Raw genomic sequence first — 11,768 nt, forward strand, 5'->3', positions numbered from 1 at the left:
CATGGGACATGTGACCAGCACACCACTCTGAGAATGCAAAGTGTTAAGAAGTCCTGTAAGTCCAGATTACCCTTTAACAGTTTTTATTTTTTATTTAGATGAATTATGATTTAAAAAATGCAAGTTGTATCACAGCTCTTTTGTCCTGCCACTGTACCATTTTTGGAGAAGGCTCACCAGATCTCTTCCAGAAAAGAGCAGAAGCACCACTAAAGTTTTTCTGTTTTGACCTACATATTGTTCTGTATCAGACAGGGAGCTGTATTTTCTAGAGAGTGTTGTTAAAGTGACATGGAACAACCAGAATTCATTAGCAAGGGGTGAAAGAAGATCAAAGTGGAGGACACAGTGACCCAAATCCTCCCACACAACCTAATCCAGCACACTGCCTGAACTCCGTGCCTGAAACTGGGCATATCTGCAAAAGCCAGGGTACATGTCATTAACTGGGCCATGGCAATGGAAAAGAGAAATCCAGAAGGTCCAAATGTTCTTAAATTCTAGCACCAGGCAGGAGATCCAGCTTCTAAAGAACATCTGTAGTACTTATAGTTTTGTAGAAGAAAACTGGATGAGGGTTCTTTATCAAGGGATAAACACTTGCTCTGAAAAGCAAGTTTCTCCAGCATTTGCAAAATTTGCCTTTGCTTTGGAAAGGCTGGCTATAAGAACAGACCCAATAATTCATATTTAGAAACAAAAAGTAGGCCTATGCTTCAAACACTGTGTCATTTTCACTGTAGTATTTCTTGAGGTAATTGTTTCATGGGTTAAAGAGAAATTATGAAACCCAGAGAGTGTATTTGGGCTGTATTTGACACAACTGCACATGGCCTTGCAATGACATGGCAGGGCACAAGGGCACCCTTTGTAAGGCTAAAAGTGAACCAAACTGCTTTTATTTAGTAGTGTTACTACCCAGTACTGTCACCTGGATTATCCCATGAATTTAAATTGTTTTGAAGCTGAAAGACAGCACCTTAGCCATGTTCTTTGCAGATCTGTCCTGACTTGTATCCATCTTTGCAAACTCAAAAAGGCTACACTGATCTTTAACACAGACAATTATTGTAGTTTTTCCCTTTTGCCTTTTACTACTTCTGGTCTGATTCTTGCTCTACCATGCTCTCAGCAGTTCTCACACAGCATTTTCTTAGTAATAAAAGATCAAATCCCAGACTCAAAGTCTAAAGTTCAGAGTTCACCAGAAATTGTGGGACCCATTTATATGCTATCATATAAAATGACCATGAAATATGATCAAATTTAAGCACAGCACAATTAATAGGAAAGGATTTACGTTGCCAGAAGGAACAGGCAACACTTTCAAAAGATTGATCTTAATTAACATAAAATGACAACAAAGATACAGAGGATATACAAACTAACAATAAATAGTGGAGAGAAATAAGGTAGCTCTGAAACAGTGGAATTGTCATGATGCTGCCACCTGCACTTACAAAGAACTGATCCTTTGAACAGGTACCTTTAAAGTATACTCAGGTGTTTTTATGCTCTAGATACAAAATCCCTCCAATACACACAGTTTAAAATTACTTTATCATACAAAAATAAAGACAAGGATCTTCAAATGCCCCGAATTTGTTTAGCACATCACATCTAGCTGACTTCCAGTGTTAGTTTTTCTTCCCACAAAACTTAGAGACAGATCCTCGAGTCAAGCTGCTTGTCAGAGTTCTAATAAAATAAACAGGGCTTTAACAGTTTCACTGTAAAAAGACTTGGATTCAGCACCCATCTAACATTTACCTCATATTATCACTATTTAATATTCATGAAGTGTTAGAATACTTCCCCCAGAGCATTAGAAATATGCTCAACAGTATAAATAAGGAAATAGGCTTCTAAACAACTTGGCAGGAATAGCAAAAAATATTTCAATGTTCTTTGTAGAAAAAGATGCAAATTAAAAACTCAGATGTTGCTGCTCATTTCTCGAGGTCAGGCAAAAGTAAGCAAGGTTTTAGCACACAGAGCAGATGTGAGGCAATGGACAAAACAAACAAGCAAAATTCAGCAGAATGTGCACTGTAACTTTCTTAGACTAGAAAATGCTAAACTCAACACTCCAAGTGAAGTCCTGGAACACTAACAGACTAAGTGCACATCATTTTGTGTAGATGCTTTAGTAGAAGCAATTAAAATGAACTTCCTTCTATTACTTTTTAGCAGAATACACAAGGAAATTCAACAGCTTTAGGTTTTATATCTTCTAAGGACTTATCAGAACATACAGGATATTCTTCTGGTCTCTATTCCTGAGAAATCATTAGTCATTTATGTGCACAAACAAAATATTTATCCAGGATAATACACTCCCCTCACAAAACAGATATTACTTGACACTTAAGCAAAAATCTAAATTATAAACTCTGGCATCTTATGAAAAGAAGCTGGAAATGCCCACAGCTTTTAAGTGTTCCTTCCTGTCCTTTGTCCAGTAGCAGACCAGCACAGTGCCCCCAGCATACCAGTACAAGAGAGAGAGCCCATCAAAACGCTCGGGTTCATCTTCAGCCCCTGGTGAGAGTAAGGACATTCTTCAGGCCGGCAGCAAAAACAAAGACAACGCAACCAAAACACTCTGCAGGCTTCCAGTTCAGCTGGATAAAGGTTATGAGCTGGATGATTTCTGCTGCTCACTAAAAACCCAAAGACAGAGCTCCAGCCAAGCGTCTCTGCCCACTTAATCTCCTCTGAAACCCTCTGCGTCACATGGACTAATTCACCTAGCGAGGTAATGTTTACTTTTTCTCTGCTCGAAATGGCAATCTACAGCAACTTTAAAGGTTGATAAATACAAAGGAGAAAATTTACCACACTGTGACTAAGGAATCTGGATCTAGCAGCCAAAGGCAAGTGACATGATTAAAATAAATTCATTTTCTCCTGTTCTTCCAGTAATTTATTTCTATGCTGCCTCCAAACAAGGTCAAAAGCAGTAACTCACGACCTTTCCAAAGCAATCTTCCTACCAGACTGGATTATGTACAGCCTCACAAAAGGGAAAGCCAACAAAGCAGACTGAAAGCACTAATGAAACAAATGCCATTATGCTATTACTTGGCATTCCCAATCATGCTATTGACCTGTGTCATGCTTTAACCTGGTTTTTGGACTTTCAATATACAGCAGTCAAAAGTTAACACAGAACTTGGGTTTTTATTTTCTCTAGGAAGGGAAGCTGACACATCTGCTTTTCTGTGAAAGGAAACAAAACTGGTCAATTTATGTCTTTATGCTGAGAATAAACTAATTGAAAAAGTTAAAAAGATAATCCTGCTCCCAGAGGTCAGACCCTGCTGACAGGAGGCTTGGCCTTGCAGAGATACACATATTTTCAGAAGTTCTGAGCACTTGACCCCTATTACTCCCCCTTTTTCTAAAATATTATAAAAAGACTGCAGTTTAAAATGAAACCCAAATATCCTGCATTCACTGAGGGCTTTAAGCTGAAAGGTGAATCCTCTGTGGCAAGGAGTGCCCCTGTGATCAGACAGCATCTGTCAGGTCTGGAGCTGTGCAGCAGGAGGGCTCAGCTATGCCAGGAATGCACTCGCTTATCTCTCAGGCATCTTTTTTTTTTTTTTAAAGCTGCAGTGACTGTGGTTTCATTAGCACTTAATCGTTCTGGAGAAAGGATCCCTTTGCTTACAGACAACCAGCTGTACAGTGTTCAGATAGGGCCAGTCCCCTGAGCCTGCAGAGCCACCAAAGGGGCGGAGGGGTTCAGTGACCCACCGCAGATTAAGGAGCAGATCAGAGGTGGAAGTGGGAACATAAAGCAGCCTTCCCAGTTCCCAGAGGGTGAAAAGCTCCACTGGCATCCTTTGGATTGCTCACATCCATTCAGAGATAAAAATGTGGCCCTTTGTAATCTTTTCTCAATCAGTTTACTCTGCTGGTATTGCTGGCATTACAGTCAGGTGAAAGAGAACCCACTGATATTTTAAGCCTCGTGTCAATTAGCTTTGCTCCAGACAAGGTTACAGAAAACACCAATAGCTTTTCTCCAGCAAAACTGTCACTGTTCTTAACACCAGTGGAATTCAGTTTGTGGTATCAATATCAGGAGTATTTGTCAAAGCAAATCTCTCAGACCAATCTGGCTTGATTCCAGCGTCACGTTTTCTGCAATGGAAACCTGTCCCCCAGTTATCAGCCTGGCTCAGGGCTCTGCATTTTCACTGTCAAAAAGCCAAAAGGTATTTTTATTAAACCAAAAATGACAAACTTCTGAGCAATTTAAGCAGATATAAACTGGTATTAAGCTTATTGCTCCCATTTTATTAGTAACTATCAGTAACACATCACTTGCTCAGACAATCCCTCCTTCAAAGTAAACTGTGCATTGTTCAGCTGCCTGAACTCATCCCTGATACTTCCATCCCTCTTTACCTTCAAATTCTGCTGCTGTGCTGCTTTTAATATTTATAAAGGATTCATATAGAACAACTGCATTATTGCTTCTCTTGCAAATCCTCTGCCTTTCAAGAACATACTCAGAAGAACACAAATCACCTTTTATTTCCAGAATGATCTAGGAATACTGCAACAACTCAAAAGTCCACAAAATTTAGTATAAATAAATTAGATTAAATTTTCAAGAGGTGTCACATGTTATTAAGTAGGATTCCTTTCCAAACAGCCAGTAAACTATTCTATTCTGCCAGCATTTGTAATCATGACTTGCCTTTCCCAAAGGAAGTTTTGCAATGCTTTAGCAACTGAGATGGATTACAGGATAATTTAGCAGATGACAAAAAGATTTGCAGAATCTTTGGGCGTATAATTGACAAGATCTTTTTGTTATGAATATAACAAAAGGCCATTTACAAAAATCCTATACAAGTCCATTAAGCAACTGCAGCCTTTTAGGGGCACTAACCCTAAATTCAGATGCTAAGGACCACAGCCAAAGGAATGCTATGTCATAGAGCATGGAAAAGCACTTACTCTGATTTATCCAAACCCACTAATTATTCAAAGGACATTTTGCTGATTAGGTCATAAAGAGTAAGAGAAAACACATGTCATTATATGGCAACTGTTAAACATGAAAAAAAGCTTGGGCAACATTGTAATTGTGGAGAAGCATGAATGGTTTGAGGCTAACCCCTGTGTAGAGAGGAAACCTGTTATTTAAAGTTTAGGTAAACCTCAGTTAACATATAACCAAGTGCATTCTTGGAGCATTGTGCATCGATACTGCCTCCCAGAAAATAAGAAAGCACAGAAAATTATAGTCTACCATCATCATGTAGCTCAAGTGCAGTTAGAGGTGCCTTTCCTGTTCATCTCATATGTGAAAAATTGCCTGTGGAATACCGTGATCCAGGAACTACTCATGAAATACACCTTCCATGTGATTCTAGCAAGCCACAGCTTCTTAAAGATGTATCTTTGTGTCACACAGCCTGAACTTCCACGGCACAAGCAGAGTGCTGGCTTGTTCAGGTCTCAGTAAAAGCCATATTTTTTTAATATTTTGTGGATTTCTTTTCAAAAAAAAAATCAAGTTATTTACGAGGCGGCATAATTCTAAATCTATGCTAAATTGGTTGACAATGCTTTTGAATTCTGTTTGCTGGATTCTACTACAAAAGCAGAGCAGATATGATAGTCCAGAAAGAGCTATCTGTGCCTGGTTTTAATTCTGGTTTGGATGACAGTGTTGCCACAGTTACTTGGCAGTTTGGGAAGGGTCTGGAGTTATGGTTTTCAATCATGACTGAATCCAGTTTTGCTATTTAGAATCTGATCCAATTTTTGAGTGGATAATGTTACAGTCTGTACTATTAATATAATTATCATTTTATATCCCATAATATTGGTAAAAATATGATGGTTCCAAACCACTACATATAAAGCATTAAAGGTATACAGACATAGTATTCTGAAAAATTCCTGCATTATAATAGATAAACTCCACACAGTGTCCTATGTTACTGTAGGTACCCTATATATACAAGGAAATAATTTGCTATATACCTTACAAGTATGTTTTCATAGTTGCAGAAGCATTAAGGAATTTCTGTGCAGGGTTTTATCTCTACAGAACCAGTCCTAACCAAGTGCTGATTAACTTAATGAAAAGCTTAAGAGACATTTCCTCCCTTAATGTGTAAATTCACTGGTGTTGGTGTCACCTTCTCTAGGATGTTAACTCAATATCAAAGTTATTTTTCTTTAAGACTTCATCAAAACAAGATCCTATTAATGAAACTTGCAAGGATTTTCATATTATAATCCAGTAATTGCTGTATTTCTGTGTCTGAGGAGAAAAAAAATACTTACTTCTTATCTGTATTTATTAGGGGATCTGTACTGGACATCTTCTTAGGTGCACTATTTAGATAAAAGTTCAAAATGAAGAATTCTGACACATGAACACATGAAGAACTGGCTCCCAACCAGGATAACAACTGCTGGGAAAAAAAAAAAAAAAAAAAAAAAAAAAAGACAAGAGAAACTACTTTTGGAAATTTAAATGGTCATGTCTTTTTTCAGACACTGAGAACAGTCTTATGACTAGTTGAAATCAAGCTGGAAAAAGAGAACTGCCATGATAAAACAGCTACACTTCATTGCTGAAATAGTTAACAACTCAGACTTCGCTGTATGTGGTACCAAAACATCTCACATCCTAATGCCCTCTTAATTTATGAGGTAGGAATTAGGATAAACCTGAATCCCTTGTGATTAAAATCTGCTAAAAAAGGAAAGAACAGATTACAATTTCAAGATAAAGTAATGTAACTGCTAAAGGAAAAAAAAGCTCTATTTTTTTTCTCCTCTATCAAAGGTTTCTTGTGGAGGCAACATTGTCTGGAATGTGATAAGGTGTTTTGTGTGTCTCTTCTCATGTTTTTTTAATTTACTGTCTAGAATTCAGTGGGTATGAACTTCTCACATGAAGTACGTAGGGCAGGCCAAAACACACAAAATGGGGTTACATACCACTAATGTAGCAAAACCCCCAGTAATTCACACTGTGCTTTTATCAGCACATACAACTAGTCAACAGGAAACAGAAACATTGACTAATTCCTGCAGGTCAATATGTGTGTGGAAAAAAAAGTTACAATCACTTTGGAATAACATAAAATTTCCTGCAGTTTTCAGATCCCCCGTTAAAAGATCAAAAAACCACTATGTGAATACAGTGGAAATGCCACAATATTGCTTCACTCCAGCCTTTACCATTCTCTTATTCGACACATCTAAATGGAAAATTAAGCAATACCGGGAGCTGTCAGTCCTTGTGTGGTTCATGTTACTGGAACCAGCACAGGAGAAGAGGAGCACTGCTCCAAAGCTGTAAATTCCAAGTATTGCTAGAGCAAAGTTTATTACCGTGCATGGGACCAGCCGTGAGAAAAGCTATTGTTTGTGAATTTACCTGACCGTGCCCATCCTGAAGTCATTGCTGTTTGCAAACCGCTCCTAACCCCTTTGCAGCGTGTCAATATCTGTGCCTGAACAACAACAAATCCCTACGCTGTGGGAAGTGAAATTACCAGGAACCAAAACACAGCTGGGGAAAACAAACAAACAAACAAATAAATAAACGGCCGGTGTCAGTGTCCACAACCGGGGGGGAGATTTGCATGGCCCCAGAGGGACCAGCGCCGTGCCCATCGCCCAGCCGGGGCCGCTGGGGTGGTACCCGAGGGATAACCAGGTACTTGAGGGATAACCAGGCAGCTGCGGTACCCTGGTTATCCATCAACAACCTGGTACCATATGCCTGAGGTGCCCTGGTACCAGGTTCATTAAGTAGCACCGGGTTACTCCTTGGTCCCTGGTACCGGGGGTATCCTGGTTATCCCTCGGTCCCTGGGTACCTGAGGTGCGGACCCCGCTGAGACACCTGCGGGATAAAATCCCCCACCCCGGCCGTGCCCCGCTCGCTGAACCCGCTCCTGGCCGGCCCTTCGGTGCCTCTCCCGTCCAGCACCGCTCCGTGCCGGGAGCCCTGGGGGCTGCGCCAGTTACCTCGTACACAACCCGGCGCCCGAGCGGTCCCGCTGGGGAGGGACGGAGGGAGCGAGCACGGGCGGGTGCGCCGGGACCCCCCGCGCCTCTGCACCGCTCCTTTGGGGGGGTACAGCGGGCGGGGATGCGATGGCGGCTCCACCCGCCCCGTTCCTGCCTCGTCCCGCCTTCCCTCCCGCCCCTGGGGCGGCACCGCCCGGCCCTTCCCGCGGCTGTCCCGAGAGCCCCCGCGCCGCGGCCATGGCGCTGTGCGGGCCGGGCTGGGCTCGCTGTGCCCGCGGGCTGCGGCTCGGGGCGCTGCCCCGGTGCGGGCTCCGCGGGAGCCGCGGCGTGCGGAGCTCCAACCCCTTCACGCGGCAGCAGGAGGAGGAGTGGCGGCGGCGGAACCGCTCTGCCGTGGGCTACATCGCGGCGGCCGCCGTGGGCATGGTGGGGCTGTCGTACGCGGCCGTGCCGCTCTACCGCCTCTACTGCCAGGTACGGGGGGCCCGCGGGCGGCGAGGGCGCGGCGGGCGCGGGGCCCTCACTGCCCTTCCCTGACAGGCCACGGGGCTCGGCGGCACCGCGGGCGCGGGGAGCAGCGCGGAGCGCATCGAGAGCATGGAGCCCGTGCGGGACCGGCTCATCAGGGTCACGTTCAACGCCGACGTGCACTCCAGCATGCAGTGGAACTTCAAGCCGCAGCAGAGCGAGATCTACGTGAGTCGCTCCGATCACACCCCTACCTTCCTCCGAACCCTCACAGAACCGTCAGGGCTGGAAGAGAGACCTTCAGACATCGCCCATTCCAGCCATCCACGCGGCACTGCCACTGTAACCCCTAAACCACCAAACCACATCACCCCCCGCCAGATGCAGGTGCCTCTGGAACACCTCCAGGGATGGTGACTGCACCGTTCCCCGGGCGTGCTGTTCCAAGCCTGACCCCACGAACAGTGAAAAATTTTCTCATCTCTAATCTGAATCTCCCCTGTCTCGGTTTAAGGCCATTTCTGGTCCTCTCGCTGCGGAAGAGACCGGCCCCATACCTTACTGCAGCCTAGGACTGGTTTTATATTTTAAAAAATACAAACATTTTAATCTACTATTTAAAATTGGTTCTCAAAAAAGCTCTAAAAAGGAGTTGTGCTTCTTAATTGTTTCTGAGCCCAGTACTGAAAGAACAACCTCAAAAATTCAATGTACACCATATATAAATCTGCATATTGAAAAATCTCTGCGTGCTGCTTAACTGCTGAGAATAACAGAAGTCTCAGGTTAAGATTAAAAATAACACACATATAACAATATTGGAGCTTTTAGTTTTGAATGGGGGTGAATTCTATATAAGCAAAATATTTGTAAAATAGCCAATTTGAAACAGCAAAAGAGAAAATTAATTCTAGCTGAAGTTCAGAGAACTTGGTTTGAGGGGTGGAGGGCTGCAGTGGATTAAAAAAAAAGAAGAAAAATCACTGTACAATTATGTTACACAGGTGGTACCAGGAGAGACTGCACTGGCATTTTATAAAGCGAAAAATCCTACTGACAAACCAATAATTGGAATCTCCACCTACAACGTGATCCCCTTTGAAGCAGGACAGTATTTCAATAAAATACAAGTAAGTGTGAGCAAAGCAAAGATTGCATTTTCCTTCACACGAAAGAAAAAAATTATCCATAAATTAGTACCACTGACCCTGAGGGCAGGTGGGAACAAGGTGAGCTGGGGTGGCCCACTGGCCCCTTTGCACACTTCATTAAAAGCTAATTTCTTTCCCTGTAATACAAGAGGAACACAGTTGCTGTCATGTTGCTCATATGACTGATCCTTCCCAGGATTTTAGGGATGTACAGGGAATGAGAGTTGATATTAAAAGACTAAGCTTTCTCTCGTGTTGGCAGAGATAAAACTGCCAACCATCACTATTGTCTAATTGTTTGTTTGTTTGTTTGTTTTTCCTCTCCAGTGTTTTTGTTTTGAAGAACAGAGGCTAAATCCTCAAGAGGAAGTGGACATGCCTGTCTTTTTCTACATTGATCCAGATTTTGTAGAGGACCCTAAAATGGCTAAAGTTGATTTGATCACCCTCTCTTACACCTTCTTTGAAGCAAAGGAAGGACAGAAGTTGCCACTTCCTGGATATCAGTAATGGGCCATCTCTACAAAAAAAGGACTTCTGCTGCCTGACTGACAGTTTTAAGACCATTCTTCCTTGGAAGGAAAAACTGCAGGAGTACTGTGCAATATGAAATTATGTTATTAAACCAACACGGGCACATGCTGTTATTAAAGTATATATATTTTTTTTAAAACTGACTTAATGCAGTTGGAATGCTCTTTCTTAGTGATAGCATTTCTTCAGTGGAAGGGAACACACTGTTCCTGGAATTGAGAGGGTTTTCTCAAGCCATCTTTTTATAAAATGTTACCTGAATACTTTGAGGCAAATTTTTAAACCCAAGGGTAAATTAAGATCTTCATTTAAATACAGAAGAACGAACCAGTTTATTAAGCATCTAAAATTGCATTGCTGGCTCTGGAGAATAAATTCCATGTTAAGTTACTTTAAAAGAAGGTAAAACCAGATAACCAATTAAGGAAATCTCATAACTAAATAAAGTTAGACTGTATTCCTGGGTAACCCTTCCTGGCACTGGAGGAGATGATGATTCAGAAGATGAGGCACCCTCTCAGATTATTACTGCATCAGTAGTTCATTTGGTAAGAGCAGACTGCTCTGAAACTGTTATCATTAGAACAGTAATTTGAGTGTAAGCACATCAGATCTGTGGCATGGCTTCCATTTAGAAATACCACCTTATTTCCATGTTGTGTTCTACTCATTTCAAGTGTCTGTACTCTAATGAGTGCTCTGTGCCTCTGCAGAGGGCTGCACCCTGAGCACCTGTGCACAGAGACAGGCTTGGCTTATGTACGAAATGCTTTGAGGGAAGGGCAGTACATAAACAACTGCTCTAAACTGCAGCTAAATTAACAGTGTAGGAGTCTCCTCAAAAGCCAAAATCAGCCCCATTCCGAGGCTGAGTCCAACAGGACCTGCCCAGCAGCACAACAGTTCTTCAGAGGGACTCACTGTTTACCACCAGACCACGTAAGCCTGTATTTATGTAACTTTTGGTCATTATCTGCAGGGTGGGTGTAATAACACTTTATCACTGCTTTGCAAACGAGGAGTTGCAGAGCAAGTTTAAGTGACCTGCTCATTTTCAGACAGGAATTAATCTCAGCCAGTATCTCATCTGCTAGGCCAGTTCTTTCTACCCCTTTCAGCAGATGAGATCTAACAAAATAAGACTAATGTTGATTTGCTTGGACTCTGAAAAGGTAATGGGTACATCAGAAATGTCTTCCAGTTACTTGAGTCTCAGTTATATTTGCATACAATAACTCAAAAAGTGCTCTTTTGAAAATAAATGGATGGTACCTTTAAAATGCATTACTGTACCAATTACCTGTGTTGGCTAAACAGATTCTGGATGGCATTCATGTCAGGTCTTCACTGTATATTAAAGTTTTAAAAGTTTTCATTCTTTCATCTCTCTGATGCATTTTATCCAGCAAAACATGAGCCCACACAAATTAAATACATCTGTACTAAGACAGCAGCAAGCTTTATAATTCCAACATGCTTCAGGAAAAGAAACCCCAACATCAAGACCAATCTTTGAATCCAGGCTAGGGGAAAGAAATTCTTACCTGGGTTGACTTTAGTCCATTGTCTCTTTGAAAGCTGAACTGATCAGGG

General features: G+C 42.1%; 2 protein-coding genes across 6 annotated transcripts in view; one reads left to right on the top strand and one right to left on the bottom strand.

The window, feature by feature from the left end:
- The window catches only part of STXBP4 (syntaxin binding protein 4), a 66,618-nt gene extending 58,467 nt beyond the window's left edge, over positions 1-8,151 (bottom strand). For 3 of the 5 annotated variants that reach the window (XM_050319493.1, XM_050319496.1, XM_050319497.1), the window contains exon 1: positions 2,493-2,601. In XM_050319493.1, coding sequence (XP_050175450.1) covers positions 2,493-2,560 — 68 coding nt within the window. In that variant the 5' untranslated portion in view covers positions 2,561-2,601. Of the gene's footprint in view, positions 1-2,492; positions 2,602-6,318; positions 6,450-8,019 lie in introns of those variants that run through there. The other 2 variants (XM_050319495.1, XM_050319494.1) reach the window with 2 other exon arrangements.
- LOC126642196 (cytochrome c oxidase assembly protein COX11, mitochondrial) lies at positions 8,149-11,459 on the top strand. Its single transcript, XM_050319624.1, has 4 exons — positions 8,149-8,496; positions 8,563-8,718; positions 9,495-9,620; positions 9,969-11,459. The coding sequence occupies exons 1-4, from the start codon at positions 8,149-8,151 to the stop codon at positions 10,149-10,151; spliced, it is 813 nt and encodes a 270-aa protein (XP_050175581.1). The 3' UTR covers positions 10,152-11,459.
- The last annotated feature ends 309 nt before the right edge of the window (positions 11,460-11,768 follow it).

The sequence above is a fragment of the Myiozetetes cayanensis genome, unplaced genomic scaffold, assembly GCF_022539395.1.
Source record: "Myiozetetes cayanensis isolate MyiCay16 unplaced genomic scaffold, myiCay2020 scf22, whole genome shotgun sequence".
Classification (NCBI taxonomy): Eukaryota; Metazoa; Chordata; class Aves; order Passeriformes; family Tyrannidae; genus Myiozetetes; species Myiozetetes cayanensis.